This window comes from Vidua chalybeata, chromosome 10 (assembly GCF_026979565.1).
Source record: "Vidua chalybeata isolate OUT-0048 chromosome 10, bVidCha1 merged haplotype, whole genome shotgun sequence".
Classification (NCBI taxonomy): Eukaryota; Metazoa; Chordata; class Aves; order Passeriformes; family Viduidae; genus Vidua; species Vidua chalybeata.
In genome coordinates this window covers 15532691-15547273 of record NC_071539.1, presented here as the reverse complement: position 1 = coordinate 15547273, position 14583 = coordinate 15532691, and the positions used below count along the sequence as shown (strand labels likewise).

The following is a 14583-nucleotide window of genomic DNA, read 5'->3' as shown; positions in this document are numbered from 1 at the left end:
GTCTTTTTTAATATGTATCCCAATGAGAAACACTAATTCTAAAGATCACAATTAAATCACAATCAATCTTACTCTGCATTCATCTTACAAGCCTAGTATGAGCTTTCCCCTATGTCCTAGGGTGACTTTATGATGCTGAATTGTATCCCCATTTGTCCATTTAGCCCTTGCAGACCAAATTTCCAGTCTCTGCTGCACTGCTGTACATCATGTTGCTCAAAGCACATGAGACAATTTCATGTGCATGGAGATTCATTAGTAGGGCCCACAGGTGATGGAATTGTCTCTAATGGTGAAAGCTACTTTTGAGAAAAGAAGAAAAATGGGATAAAGAGAGACAAAGGGAAAATGAAAACTGTTGGCAGCAGCCAGCAAAGCCGGGAGAAGAGCAGGAACAAGGGCAACAGGCTGTGGCTTTGCTGAAGGGGCCAGAGCTGCTGCTGGAGGGCAGGCACAGGTCAGGGTGTCTCAGGCACTGCCCAGCTGTCCCAGAAACCCCCAAATCCAGTTCATAGGTTGACAAACATGTAGCAGCATCAGGTGTGCCCCAGAGTTACACCAGTCAAGCTTGGTGTCCAGCTACACTGGTGCCACAGAAGCCCAGCTGTGGCCTTGGCCCCACTGTCATCACCAGCCTGCAGCCAGCTTAGTACAAGAAACATTTCCTTTTTGCTTTGGGAGTGAAGCTATTAAGCTATTCTGAAAGACCAAACTCTATTTATTAATTTTACTTCTTGTCTACTTTTAAATCCCTATCAGTATGTGCAAGACTTGATTTTTAAAACACTATTACCCCACAAATGCCATTTATAGAAATTGTTAAACAAGACTTTATCCATCTTAAATTAAGATACACCATCACAGAGATTTCCACATCATACCTTCCACAAAGACTGAATTAATAAGCTTCCCAAATCAATCCATTAAGACAGGGAAACAACAAGTATCATTCCTGTAAGTACCATATCACTAAAATATTTTTTCATTAAAGCATACTCTTAAGAATACAACTATTTGCACTGTTTATGTGCCTCTCAGCCTCTGAGGCTGCTGAGAAAAGCTTGTCCACTGATGGGAACTGGAGGAATAAGATTGCCTGACCCAGTGCTGATTATTCAGCACTGACTTCACTTTGAAGAGTCTTCCAATAAAAAGGAAAAAAAAAAATTAAACCTACTACACCACTTGAAAAATTGCAGACAGCATTTTTAACCTCTGTCCTTTTGCATTACTGCACTAGTGCCTGGAAAATCTACAGTAGGAGAGAGAAAGTCATTTAGGCAGCTCCCTTCATGCCACCACCATGGCTCAAAGGGACAGAAATCAAGAAACATTAGAATCAATATAAGCCAATTAGGACATTAAGAAAGAACAAACCATGCAGAACTTAAACAAAATCTGTTAAGAGGCATGGAGAAAGCAGGCATTTCTGAGTAGAGAGTAACTTATTTTCTGGAGATACTCCAGATTTTGCATTTCCATCTAGTGGCACTTGGTGCTGGGATAAACAACAAGCAGGTCTCCAGCTGAAACACAGGAGTGCCCATTTGACATGAAATACCTACTAGCAGGACAGGCACCGTGTAATTGAAACCCTTAGGACCTAAAGAAGAATGGATGCTTTTTTCTATACACACATCTAAATCACACTCATACCCAAATGGAAAACATGCTCTACTAAAATAAAATCAAATCAGAACCTGGGACTGAAAGTGTGGTCCAGTTACTAACAAAATATTTATTCTCACTCTTTTTTATCATTCTTCAGGAAAAGGTGGTTTAGCTTAAGCTGAGACTTGCCATTTACAGGTATACAATAAGCCAGTTGGTTTTTTTCACTCTTTGGAGCAGCCCTTGGTGATCCAGCATTCATAAATGCCACAGCCGTTGCAGGGAAGAGGCAGGGTGCATACAGGTCCCCAGCTGTGTGTCCCACAGAGAAACAGCAGCTCTCTGGGCACTGCATCCCAGTGCCCTGCCCTAGCATCCTCAGCTGAAGGAGGACAAGAAGCTGCAGCTCCTCGGGCCAGAGACCTCCCTCCAGTACCTGTACACCATGGTTCAAATAAAGCAAGTGATACCCCAGGAGAAAGCACAGAGGCTGACTACTTTGTTGTACCCAGAAATCCTGCTCTGGTTTAGGCTGTCTGCTGCTTGGGCCTGCACCACTCTGATCCCAGGGCTGTCACTCCCCACTTGCAAACAGGGCTGCTGGGCAAAGAAGAAAGAAGGTGCCCTTTGGGAGCTACAGCTTCCAAGTCAACCCACCTGACTGAGCAACCAGCACCACAAGCTCCCAAATGTGTGCACCTGAAGCCCTGTGCTGCACATCAATGCTAACACTATCCATTTCTCCTTCTTGGAGCAACCATGTCCATGAGACTAGAAGGGTGGGAAAGACAACAAGCACATCAGACCCAAGCAGGCAGGTGTAGACATGCAGTTACAGAAGGAATGAGTCTTAAGTCTTCTGTTATAAGTAAAAAATTATATTTGAGAAACCACGATGGCAACAAAGTTGCATGAGATGTGGAACCAGACAAGAAAGAAAAGCTCTCTGAATTTGTTCAACTGTTTTAACTTTCCAGATTTGATGGGGGCTCCCCTAGATTACTTCAAACTGGACATTTCCCTGCTATTCTTAAAATCACCCCATTGAATTACTAAATGAGATTAGATCTCAAAAAAAAAAAAATGTTTTTTTCTTCAAGATTCAGCAGCTAACTGCAAATGAAAGCAAAAAGAAAAGACTGCCTTGTGATGAAAGGACAAGTAAAAGAGCAATCACATCAGAAAACCAATGCCCAGACCTCTAAACAGCAAAGCAATTGCATGTGTCAAGTTCCCATAACAAGATGGTGCCAGCTGAGGCTTATGTTAAAACTGTGCAATACAATTAGATGTCTGGAGCCTCTGTCAGACAAATGATGCTATCTCATTAATGGGATTACATAGAAAAATTGGAGAGATTTCAGTCAAGAGGAATAAAATCATTGAGGATCAAAAAAGCATGACTCATGAAAGCAAGTAGAAACTGGATGCTGTGCTCTTGCCTGAAAAGCCCAAGTTTCAGAACGAGACAGGCGTGGTGGTAGCAGCAACACCACAGCATCTCCTGCCTTACACCCAGAATAACAGGAATTGATCACACCCACCAGAGCAAAAAATCATATTAAAAAAATCTAGCTTTTTTATGGCAATGCTACTGTTGTATCAGTCAGCAAAAAACTAATAATTGGAGAAGAGGACAGGGAAGTTAGTTACCTATTAACAGTTGGTAAGAAGAACATATTTAGTCAGGAAAAAAGAGGGAGAAAAAGAGGTTGTGACCACAGAGACTGTGTGAAATTGAAGCCTTTCAGTTATCAACAGGAGAGGATTTCTTTGCCACAGGAACAACATACACATGGCAGGTACTGAAAATCACAACAGCTGAATCACCTGAGGAAAGCGTGGCCGCTACCCCAAAACCACCATCATAAAACTCCAACACTGACAGGAAGTAAACTAGCTATAGGGGAAGGGGAGAAGGAGAAATAATGCAAGAAGGAAACTGGGAGTGTTGTGGTAGATGTTCCCTAGTCAGCACTACTATGCTATACTGCAAGAAAAATAAATGAATAAATAAAAGAGATCTAAATATAGAATGAGATTCTCTTCACTGAGGGGCTCAACATCTCTCTGCAATTCCTTTCCAATTGAAGGACTCTAAGTTGAATAAAAAGCTTCATTTAAATTCTATACACATTCACAAAGATAAACTGATTTCAGAAAGCATTATTATGCCTGACCTCTCTCACTGGGGGTGAAAGCCAGATACTTTGTGAACCATTTTGATGATACTAATATTCCCTAAAAATTCATTAGATGTCAACATAAAGGACAAAAGCACCACCATGAAAGAGCAGATGCTGTGAGCTACCATACAAAGCATATCAGGCTTGCTTCCCCTGCATTCCTCTGCATCAGCACAGGGCAGGTCTGTTTCAATGCCCAGCAGCAGAGTCCTGTTCCTGGCTATTGTGACAGGCAAAGAGTCAAACACTTGGGAAGTGACACTTCCTAAGAAGAAACTTTGCTGAGGAAGTGCCAGGCCTGGGGTGCCCAAGTCCAGTATGCCAAGAGAAGCAGGGGAAAGCAATTTCTTCCAACCCCACCCCACTCACATCTGATCCCCCAGCAAGGAAGAGTGTGTACACATGTTTGTGTACACACTGTGGCAGGGAACATTTAATTGCACTTTGGATCTCATCCAGCACACATATCCAGCAACAGCTCTCCTGGAATTAACACTTTACAGAGCAGGGAAGTCTGAAGCCCAGTTCTCTCCATTTTCACTAAGACTCTTGAAGGCAGGTGGATACTCCCTACAAATGGCAGCCAGGTTGGGTGAAGGGGAATCGGTCGCCAAGCCCCAAGTGGCAGCACAGGCCAGACTGGTACCCAGCTCAGCCTGCTAGGCTGCCCATGGCTCTGCAAGGCCAGACGAGCTCTGTGATCAAGGAAAATGACTCCAAGAAAAGATGCAAACAGAGCAGATTTGTTTCCTATTTTTATATGGTTTCTTACCACAAAAGCATACACTTGAGGCTCTTAAGCCATTAAACTTTTTAAAAGAGGAATAGCCTTTGCAGAAGCTCTGCTTTGATGTAACAGGGCAGATTGATCTTGTTGCTTAATGAAATCAAGAACTAAGTCTCCTGCCCTCCTTTTTCCTTTTTTTAATTTTAAAATCCCCAAACCAACAAAGAAAAAAACCCCAACTAACTAACCTCGAGTTTTAAGCTGCAGCACTAGCCCCTTCAGAAATAATGTCAGTGTTTACAACCAGCAGTTCATCACACGCTATTAGAAATCCTCCACAATTTGCATCATGACATGTAACCCAAATATTTTCCTCCTGAAACCCAAAATTTCTGGTCAGAAATGCTCAATGACTTTTTTGATTCCGAAACTTTGGAATCAAAATGGAATTTCCAGAACGGCGTTGGTTACTTTGGGCTCTTTAGAGTTCTCACAATCACATGGGACACCTCCACAGTGGCCTCACTCCCTCAGTTTATACTTCTGAGTACCTTGCATCCAGTGTGAGTCCGGGTCTTCATGAGGGGAGTTGTGGTGCACAGCTCAATGGCTTCTGGTTCATGGAAGATCACTGTCGGGAGAGGCTCTTTACGAAGAGTTAGGACATTCAACTTAGTCTTTAACATGGTCTGAAAGTGCTAAACAGAAAAAGAAGAGAAATTACCTCCAGTTCTAGTGCAGAAAAATGAGAGTTAATAATTGGATGTGTCTGCATGTTTCACTCACTGTTCAATGCCTCGCAAGCTTTCCTGGGGGGAGTCAACTAGTTCTATGACTTAAGAGCATTCATTACTATCAGCAATGTGGAGACTATTTTTAATTTAAAAAGACACGCACACGGAAAGTGAAAGAATTCATTACAATTCACAGTTGTTCCACAAAGGGTCTAAATTCAACCTCAGATCATTTGCAAGTATATAATAAAGCTGGTCATGGACCCAGTTCCTCTGCTGTCCACAGGGAGGAAGAACAGGGGATCAAAGACCATGAAAAGAACTTGTTCTCCTACCTCTGTACTTAAATCTCATCCCACTGACCTTTGTAGATGTTACCATTCCCACTGAGTTGAATCCCTCACTGGTTTGCCTTTGTCATGTGAATTTTACATTCTCTTTCTTTGTAAGCAATATTTCCTGTAGCCCCCAATGTAAATGTCACTCTTGGTACCAATGAATAGATGTCGCTCAAAATTCGTCACTTTCTTACACAGACTCCCCAGGCTTAGGTGAAGAACTATTCAAGTGGGCAGTAAAATCATCAAATTAAAAGTTTCTCAGCAATTGCTTAGAGTGAGTAAAGTCAATCCTTGAAAGACTTCCAAATCAATTTTGTGGAATCAGGGGAGTCAAGAAAATTTTTTTTAACATTTTGATGTTTCTTTGAACTGATCTTCATTTGAAAAACTAAACATTTTCACATGCTACTACTTATCTAAAGGAGAAAAAAATGCAGATATGAACCAAATCAAGGTAGTAACATGCCACAGCACTGTCTAGTGAAATATGACTTTATCAAAACTTCCTAAGTTGACTCTTATCAAGCAGAAGTTATTAGATGCACCTAGTTATTAGGTGCAATAACTCCAGATTACTTTCATCAAAACTAAACCATTTGTTCTGACTTTTGATAGGAGATTCTTAACTTGCTTTGCAGCCCCTTTTCTCAGTCTCCACTTTACCTCTGCAAGGCAAACAAGTATTACAGGGTCTGGATTGCAGAAAAAGAGATGGTGAGTTCCCAGAATCATGCAAGAAGCCTCTGTTGGAGCTAGAAATCAACACAAGTCCTTGTTGTTCAGTCCTGTACTTTAAATGAAGAGAGTGTCTATTCAACATTTTATTTATATGTAGGGGATAAATCAACTATTTAGATACTATGCTGTTTTTCTATGGATTTTTGTGGATGTGAATATTCCTTTGCAAATAAACTTGCTCCCAGATCATAAATACTTTATCATGTGCCAACTGAAAGCCTGTTGATACACTTTTGTAATAGTTCAGTCCTTAATTTGTCAGTGTTTAGGTCTAATAATTGTTATGCTACTGGAAGTACAGCACTTCAAACACTCTTAGAAATATGTTCAAGGCATATACACTAACAGTCTGTGAAAACAGTACTTGCTTACCTATTTCACACATGAAGTTACAGCCTGTTAACAGCAATACTTTAGGACCTCTGTGGTGTTTGTGCAAGCATTCAAGTTTCATCCCAGTGAAGTGCTCTACTCATACTATTTTTCATCTGCTCATATTATACGTTACCCCATTCACTCCCCCAAACACAGCTCCTGCAAAAAAGTACTCCATTTAAGAGGATTATAAAGAATATTCTCTGACATGCTTCTGAAGATACAGACCTCTTTGACAGCCAGGATTACTAAACTGACTGAGAAAACCTACTTCATTTTACCTTTAGGTTGCAATTAACAGCCTTATGTTTGGAGTTTCCTAGGCCTCTCCAGTGGAGCTGTTAGCAAAGGCTGAAGAGCAGGTAAAAAGCCATGGGGAGTACAAAGCAAGTGGAAGGTTTGAGATGCTGTGTTTGAAGGAGCTGGTCATTGATTACCAGCTGCAGTGCTGGGTTTGCTGGTCCCACTGACTAACTGCTGTCTACTACAGCTTGACTTGCTTCTACCTATAGGCTCTAGGTCTGCTAACCTGCTGCTGAGGTTGTATTTCTGGAAGAGAAAAAAATGCAGAAGACAAAGACTGCTGGAGCTCAGGTCACAGCAATTTCCCCTGCAAACAATCCCTTTTCAAGCCTGGGGAAATGCTACCTCCAGGGCTTTCTGCTGCTGTCTTGTGCATGCAGTGGATGGGAGAGGAAGGAAGAGATGGAAAAAATGGAAAGATGGAAAAAGATGGAAAATTAAGGTTAAGTTGTACTATTTTCCAAGTGAGCCAATTTTGGATCAACAGAGATAATGGCTGCGAAATAATTGGGTTGAAGAACCTGTCCTAGCATTTAACTTTTCCCTCACTTGAGTACTGAAAGAGCTCTATTTCCATAAATTATCTGTTTACAGGGCTTCTCCATTAAAGACTGGTGCTTCCATTTGACAACAGATGTAAAAAACTCCATTTAGCCCTTCTGAGCAGTGAGCTTGGACCTGTAAAATGGTTGTTCTACTCTGCTGCCATCTCTATAAACTTCAATGGGACTACTGACAGAAAGGGCACAATTTGACCAAAATGAAGAAAACTACAGCAATGATCTAGCTTTTTTTTCATGTCGTAACAACCACATATACAATCTTAAACAAGGAAGAGCCTACTCTGTGCCTTACAAAGGCAATTCAATACTTGCATGAGCAGCAAGTTGGAGCAGTTGGGTGCCAAAAACACAAGAGCACAATTGGCAGCAAACAGCTGATCAGCTGCCAGAGAAGCGCAGAAAGGATTGGGGGTGGATGCAGAAATAGCCTTTGCTTTGGCCCACAGGGCTAATGCAGACCACGCTGTGCTCCCTGCACAGGTCATGTGATGGCTGCCATAAGAAAATCAAATCTCTGCCAGCAGACATCATGCAGGGAGCCCCCAGATAAGCACATTATTTAAACACGTGCCTAACTTTCACTATGTGAGCAGTCGCAGTAAAGCACACGTGGGTAGTCAATGGGATTATCCACGTGCTTTAAGCCAAGAATGGGATAAAGTGCTTTGCTGAACCCATTTCTTGGATTTGCACTCCAAACTGGCATCTCCTGCAGAAACTGTTGGCAAAAGCTGATCTATAACAGTAGCCAATGTATTTTTTGAGAAGAGTCATTCACTCTCCACTGCTGTGAACTCGAAATATTTCTTTAAAGTGCTTTAAGTTCACAAAGTACTTGAAAAGCATGACTTTGGCAATCCAGTGAATAACGTTTCAGGGAACATTATACCATTCACATTTCATGTGCCAGAACCACTAGGTTCATTTGGTGGCTCTTATACTGAAATTCATCACCAGAAGATATTCTTAGCTGGCATGATTATACCAACAGCTCAAAACTACACATCACTCATTCTTTATCCATTTAGATGGTGCTACTGATATGACTTTACATTTGAAAGAAATACAAGGAGTAACATAACAAATGAAAATATCTTAAATGCCAAAGAAAGCATCAGACATGTAATTACTTTGTATTTTACTAGTTGCTGAACATGATATCATTCAGAGCAAAATTTAAGTAATGCTGACAATAACACTGGATAATTATCTTAATTCAAAACGATAGTTTTTTCAAGGATTCAAGTTCCATCAGATAATTTTGCTTAGTTTACTCATCTTAATGGTATCCTTTCCCTGTGCAGAAGAAAACCAAACAGTGCATAACTGGTAACCCAAACCCATAACTGGCTAAGACTGTTACTACAGAGGAAATGCCTCTTGCCTCCTTGGTGACCCTCAAAGTGCTCCCTATTTCAATGAAAACCCTGTCATCGATAGCATGCTTAGCTACCAGTCAACTGAACCTAAGAATCAAGAACTTCTCTGTTGTTTAACTTATATTTTGTTATCAGCTCAACAGTCACACATTAGCTCTAGACTAACTAGTTCAGAACATTCAACTTGCAAATTTTACATGCTGCATATTTAGTTCAGGCACAATTTCTGTTGCAGTTAAAACTAAAAATTAACAGCATTTGGGTTTTGGTTTAGTTTGTCAGCAAAAATACAGTTACTACCACAACTCAGGCCAAATATCTTGGAGAAAATAACTATGATTCCATGCAAGGAAACATGACTTGGAAAATTATGCACTGAAATTTGTAATAATAATGCTCTTCATCTTCAGGTCTTGACAAAACAGTCACTGCTGTTCACAACATTGAGTATTCAGCAGCCAAGTCTAGTGCATATTTTACTTTTCCTAATGGAAATAAAGGAAATTTATTTCCAAATTCAAAATCTAAGAAAGGGTTATATATTGGATAGGAGTATAAAAATAAATGTCAAGAAAGAGGGGACTGTAACTCATTGTAATCTGTAATCCAGCAACAGGAGTTAAGCAAAATAAATACATTTTACAGGTTGACTGGGTTGCAACATGGTGACTGAAAGAAAAGTCTTCAGGACCTTAGCCCTCATCCCCCATTCTCTCTTAACATCAGCATTACATAATCAACACATGACTGCATAAACTGGCATCACATTTCCAGATGACCTGTACTTGGCCAATTTTGCCAAAGATGCACATTGACTCCAAACCTAAAAATGATAGGAGGTTGACTTATGAAAAAGAGTTATTCTAAAAGTTCAGACTCTGAAAGAGGGATCTGCCAGAGCAAGAAGCAGTCCTCTGGGCAATTCATCCTTCTACAGCACCTACAAAGGAATTCTCACATGAAATCCATGTTAGTGTATTAGCAAAAGATGAAGGGAAATTCAAAAATAATATCTATAATTTACTATTTCAGCACAAGTATCTCTCTACCTCTGAAACCCATTTAGTCTCGAATGAGCCCAGAACTTTTCAATGGCATCCTACAGCAAGAAAAAGCAGCCTAGGAGAGGAAAGACACAACCAAGTAAATTGAACTGCAAGAGAATTTTAAAAAGTACAAAGATTCCTTTTTCCCTGTTCCCAGTGGAATCTGACTACCAGCATGTCCAGTCTATAGGTACAAGAGGAGATGATAGCACAACAGACCTTTAGCACTATGGTTACCCCATGAGTTACACGAGCACAGCTGTGAGCTGAGGACCACCCAACCCCAAGCCTCCAGCTTTTCAGCAAGGAAAGAAGAATTCTGATCTATATGAAAACTGATCCGTTTCAAGGCTTTGTTTTGTTTAAAGCCAATCTGTCCAGTACAGATAAATGTCATCTCTGATCCATTTCTTGTTAAACAAATACTGCTAATACAATATAAACTATTTCCCTCCCCCATATTAAACTATATCGTGCTTTATTTATTCTTTAGTAGCAGTTCATATAAACATTGTACTGAACACCGCAATAAAACTCACTACAGAAGGGATGGAAGCAATTTATCATGATAAAGTCAGAAATCATCCCATCAACAGCCTGGTCTGTAACACAAAACTGGCATGCACAAACCCAAGACCATTACAACTATACTCAAGCTGATCCATCCCAAGCAACCTTCTTGAGACCAATCCAACTCCAGAAATCTGGTTATTAAAAGCTTATCTCATCTAGCATCTCAAGATCTATATTTTTCCAGCTTATCAAAAGAAATCCATTCAATCTCTTTCAGGTAACAGATGCTATCTATGTGAAAAATCATATAATTATGTCCGAGTTTTCACCTTTCAATCACAAAGAAGTGGCAACATGCAGAAGTGGTAAGACAGGCTTGCCTGCAGGCACCCTGTGATACATTTTGTAAGTAGAGGAGCGTGGACAGGCCCATGGCATAACTTGTCACAACTCACTGGACTGACGGCATGGCACCTGCAAGAATCTTGGGACAAAGTATCTGGGAAATGTTCCACAAAACAAAAACAAAAACCAACCAAAAAGCCAACCAAACTTTTACCCCCTCTCCATACATCCAATGACCATGCATGGCTGCACATAAGAGACTCAACCAGTGCCTGCCACCACTTCCCCTCTCATGTTCCCTTGCTCCTTCCACACCACCCAGCAGACAGCATAGAAGAGAGGTGGGGTGGCAGGGAGAGTTTGGGCACAGGAAGGAGTAACCTGCATTTGACAGGATAAGCTCTAATCCTTACGACAGAACAGCAAGAGGAAGATGGCATCGAAGCAAGCAGGGTATGAGACTCGGGAAAGGAAAGCTCCAGGAGAAGCAGCACTGCAAGCAATGCCAGGCAGGGCCCCTCTTGGACTTCTCCTGCCATTACTGAGGTAATCAGGGAGTCAAGGATAAAGCTCTGATGGAAAAACCTGTGGTACACAGAAACAATAGATAATGAAAGGAAAGGGACACAAGACTGCAGACAGAAAAGCATGACAAAGTACATAGGAAACCAAAATCAGCTGAGTGTCAAAGGGCCTTCCAACAAAGATGCTACTGGATCTTTCCATGCAAGTACTGAGAATTATTCCATCTCACTCTGACACCAATTTCTTGGGAATCTTCTTTTTCCCATGGTAGCAAGACCTATCCCTTAAAAACACCTATCGAGATTTCATAAATAGAACCAGCATTCCCTATCAATAGCTGTGATCACACAGTTCCCTGTGTGACGGTGCTCACATTGCCTTGTTTTCTTACAAGTTTAAAGAATTTCTGTTTCCTCGCAATTTAATTCATGTGAAACGTTTTGTTCTCAGACCCTGTGTACTTCAAGTTTGCTCTGGCTGAATGCCCCCTTTCTGTTGCCAAGCTTATGAGATTCCAATCAGCAGGATTGCTGCCCAAACAAAACAGTCCCAGATACAAACACCCTCCAAACTACAGAGAACTTCAGAGCCAGATGAGAATTTCATGACTGATCCTCTAACATCTCTCTATCATCAGTCAAACTAAACCCCAACCTAAACAAATCAAAGTATACAGGAAATTCAGAGACCAAGTTCCCAGTTTAGTCACAACTGCTCAGAATGTAAAGCCTCACTACAGAGATCCACATCAGAGTAGGAAGGAAGGAGTCAATGTTTCAGGACACTCAAAATCATGAAAATAAAATATCATGAAAAAACACGAAAATAAGACTTCCCTAAGACATGAGTCACAGTACCATAGTAAAATGTTCTTTCATCAGTCTCTACATTACACTGATTAAATTCCCAGGTCAAAGGCATGTTGGATAGAAGACAAACATCTAAATATACCTGTTTGGATTTGGGTTGTTACAGTCTTTTACCTACTGATGACTGTTAAATATATTTAGAAATAAGCTGTAGGTTCCAATGCCTGGTGTTCATGGCATATATATTTAATAACAGAACAGTTTTTAGCATCAATAGAAATAAAGCATAAAAAGACCTTGACCAATATATCAACAGAGCTGTTCTCATAAGTAACTACTACCAAAATTTTGGCCCCAGAAATTACTGTTAACTCTCAAAATCTAATAACTTTGTCACAGCTGAACTAGTTCTGGAATTTTAAACTAGAATACAGTTTCAAAGACACCAGAATTTCTCAGTGGAAGCAGAAGAATTTATCAGCTCCAGCATTTTTCAGGAAAAATGGCAGTCAAAATACAAGTCCAAGACAAGGCAATGGTTTAAAAAAAAAAAAAAAAAAAAGGAAAAAAGTAGAAATAAATTAAGAAATAGGAGCTGACAAGAAAAGAAAGAACAAAATAGAACACGCAGCAGCATAGATACGTCAAGTTCATTCACTTTGATTTTGAGCTGACCCCTAAGCTGCTTTCCAACATATTTTTCTCCTAACATGAGTTTCGAGTACATGTATTATTTGGTATAGTTGGCCCAATATTAGAACAATGGAATTCTGGAGCATGAAGGCAGCTGTTGCTTTTTCAATTTGCCCTTGGAGGCTTTCCAATAATGTCTGTGTCAGAGGATGCTTTAAAAAAGTTTTTCTCCTCACTCTGTGCCTGGCACAACAAGCCCATATCAGACAATACCTGCCAGACAGCCACTGCATTCTGCAATGCAGCCCTTTCAAAACCAGTGTTTCACTCTGCCACTCTTCTCCTTCATTTTTTTGCAATAAAGCAATAACTTGGTAAGCAGTTATGTAGTTCAGTGACACCTCTCTTGCCTTGCTAAGACTTTTTTTCTCAGACAGGGATACAGACTGGGTGACAAAGGCACGTGCTACAAACAAGGAATCTGCCCTGATTAAATGCTACAAGTAACACTGTTTAGTACTGTGGACAAACAAAGTGTACAAATTCTTGACAAAAAAAAGGTTACCTATTGCTAAATGCAAATCAAATTAATTTCTGGTCTAATGAATTATTGTATTTACAGCTGCAAAATAACAAGCATCCATTCCTTCCTCTAAAGCTATTTTATCACTGAGTCTTTTGATGCTAATGTACAGCACTGCCTTTTCCAGGTCAGAACCACCCCCAATATTTAAACCTGGCACTCCTGAGGGTCTCTGAGAAGGGGTCCTCCTATTTCCCATGAAGCCACAAGCCACTGCCAAGGGAATGGACCTGCATCTTTAGTAAGTCAGCCTTTTTGGGAAGCCTTCATCAGAGTGTACCTCCCCAGCCCTTGCAAAGGATGAAGAAGCCTGGTGGCTTTAGCCTTCCCTCCTGCCATGCATCCCCATGAGCACCACCAGTACCAGAGTACCCCAGGGAGCTGTGTCTGGCCAGCACGACTGTCCCATCTCAAGGAACCTCCCCAGCCCTGACTATATTCACAGGCATTTCATCTCCTGCAACACTACTCCTTTCCCACCTCCAACAGCAAATTATTCATCATGGGGGAACTCTGCCAGGATTATAGCTATACAAACCTTTGAGCAGACAATGCAAAATATAGAGGAAAATTGGGTCCCACTGCAGTGCAGATACATAACCACTACCCCAGGGCAACTTCACACAGTAGGTCTTTCCACTTCTTTAAGCCATGAATAAAAGTAGTACACTAGAGAGTCTACATCAGAAATAAGGGATTCTACAGAAAGTGATCAAAAATACCTTTCTACAAAGTGTCTCATTAATCCAGCAAAACTTTGGAGTTGGATAATTGACAGGATTTGCACTAAGAAACCTTTACAAAAGAAAAATCAGACCAACTCATTTACATTCCTGTTTCTCCTGCAACTAACTTACTTGTTAAGCTGAGCCAAAACAGCCACATGCTAAATTACTCTGCTTTGTACAGTTCAGAATAAGTCAAGTAAAATGGCTAAGAATGGTGCTCCCCTTTGTTAAGGCCAACAGGGCCCATGGATAGGACAGCCTTCCAACATCCACATCCTCCAGAAATAAAGCTTAAATCTGCATAGTGTTTTCAAGGTTTTTCCAAAAGTAATTAATCTTTTCTGATGCTTCCATTTTTCTTGTTTTCAAAGAACAATTCATTAGCACTTGACAAGACAAATATTAAGCTTCTGATTTCTTGCAATTTAGTCATTCATACTCAGA

At 40.6% G+C, this 14583-nt stretch overlaps 1 protein-coding gene across 3 annotated transcripts in view; it reads right to left on the bottom strand.

Annotated features, from left to right (window-relative positions):
* The window catches only part of PID1 (phosphotyrosine interaction domain containing 1), an 85190-nt gene that overhangs the window by 46263 nt on the left and 24344 nt on the right, over nt 1-14583 (bottom strand). For all 3 annotated transcript variants that reach the window (XM_053952341.1, XM_053952340.1, XM_053952343.1), the window contains exon 2: nt 5076-5222. In XM_053952341.1, coding sequence (XP_053808316.1) covers nt 5076-5210 — 135 coding nt within the window. In that variant the 5' untranslated portion in view covers nt 5211-5222. The remainder of the gene's footprint in view (nt 1-5075; nt 5223-14583) is intronic.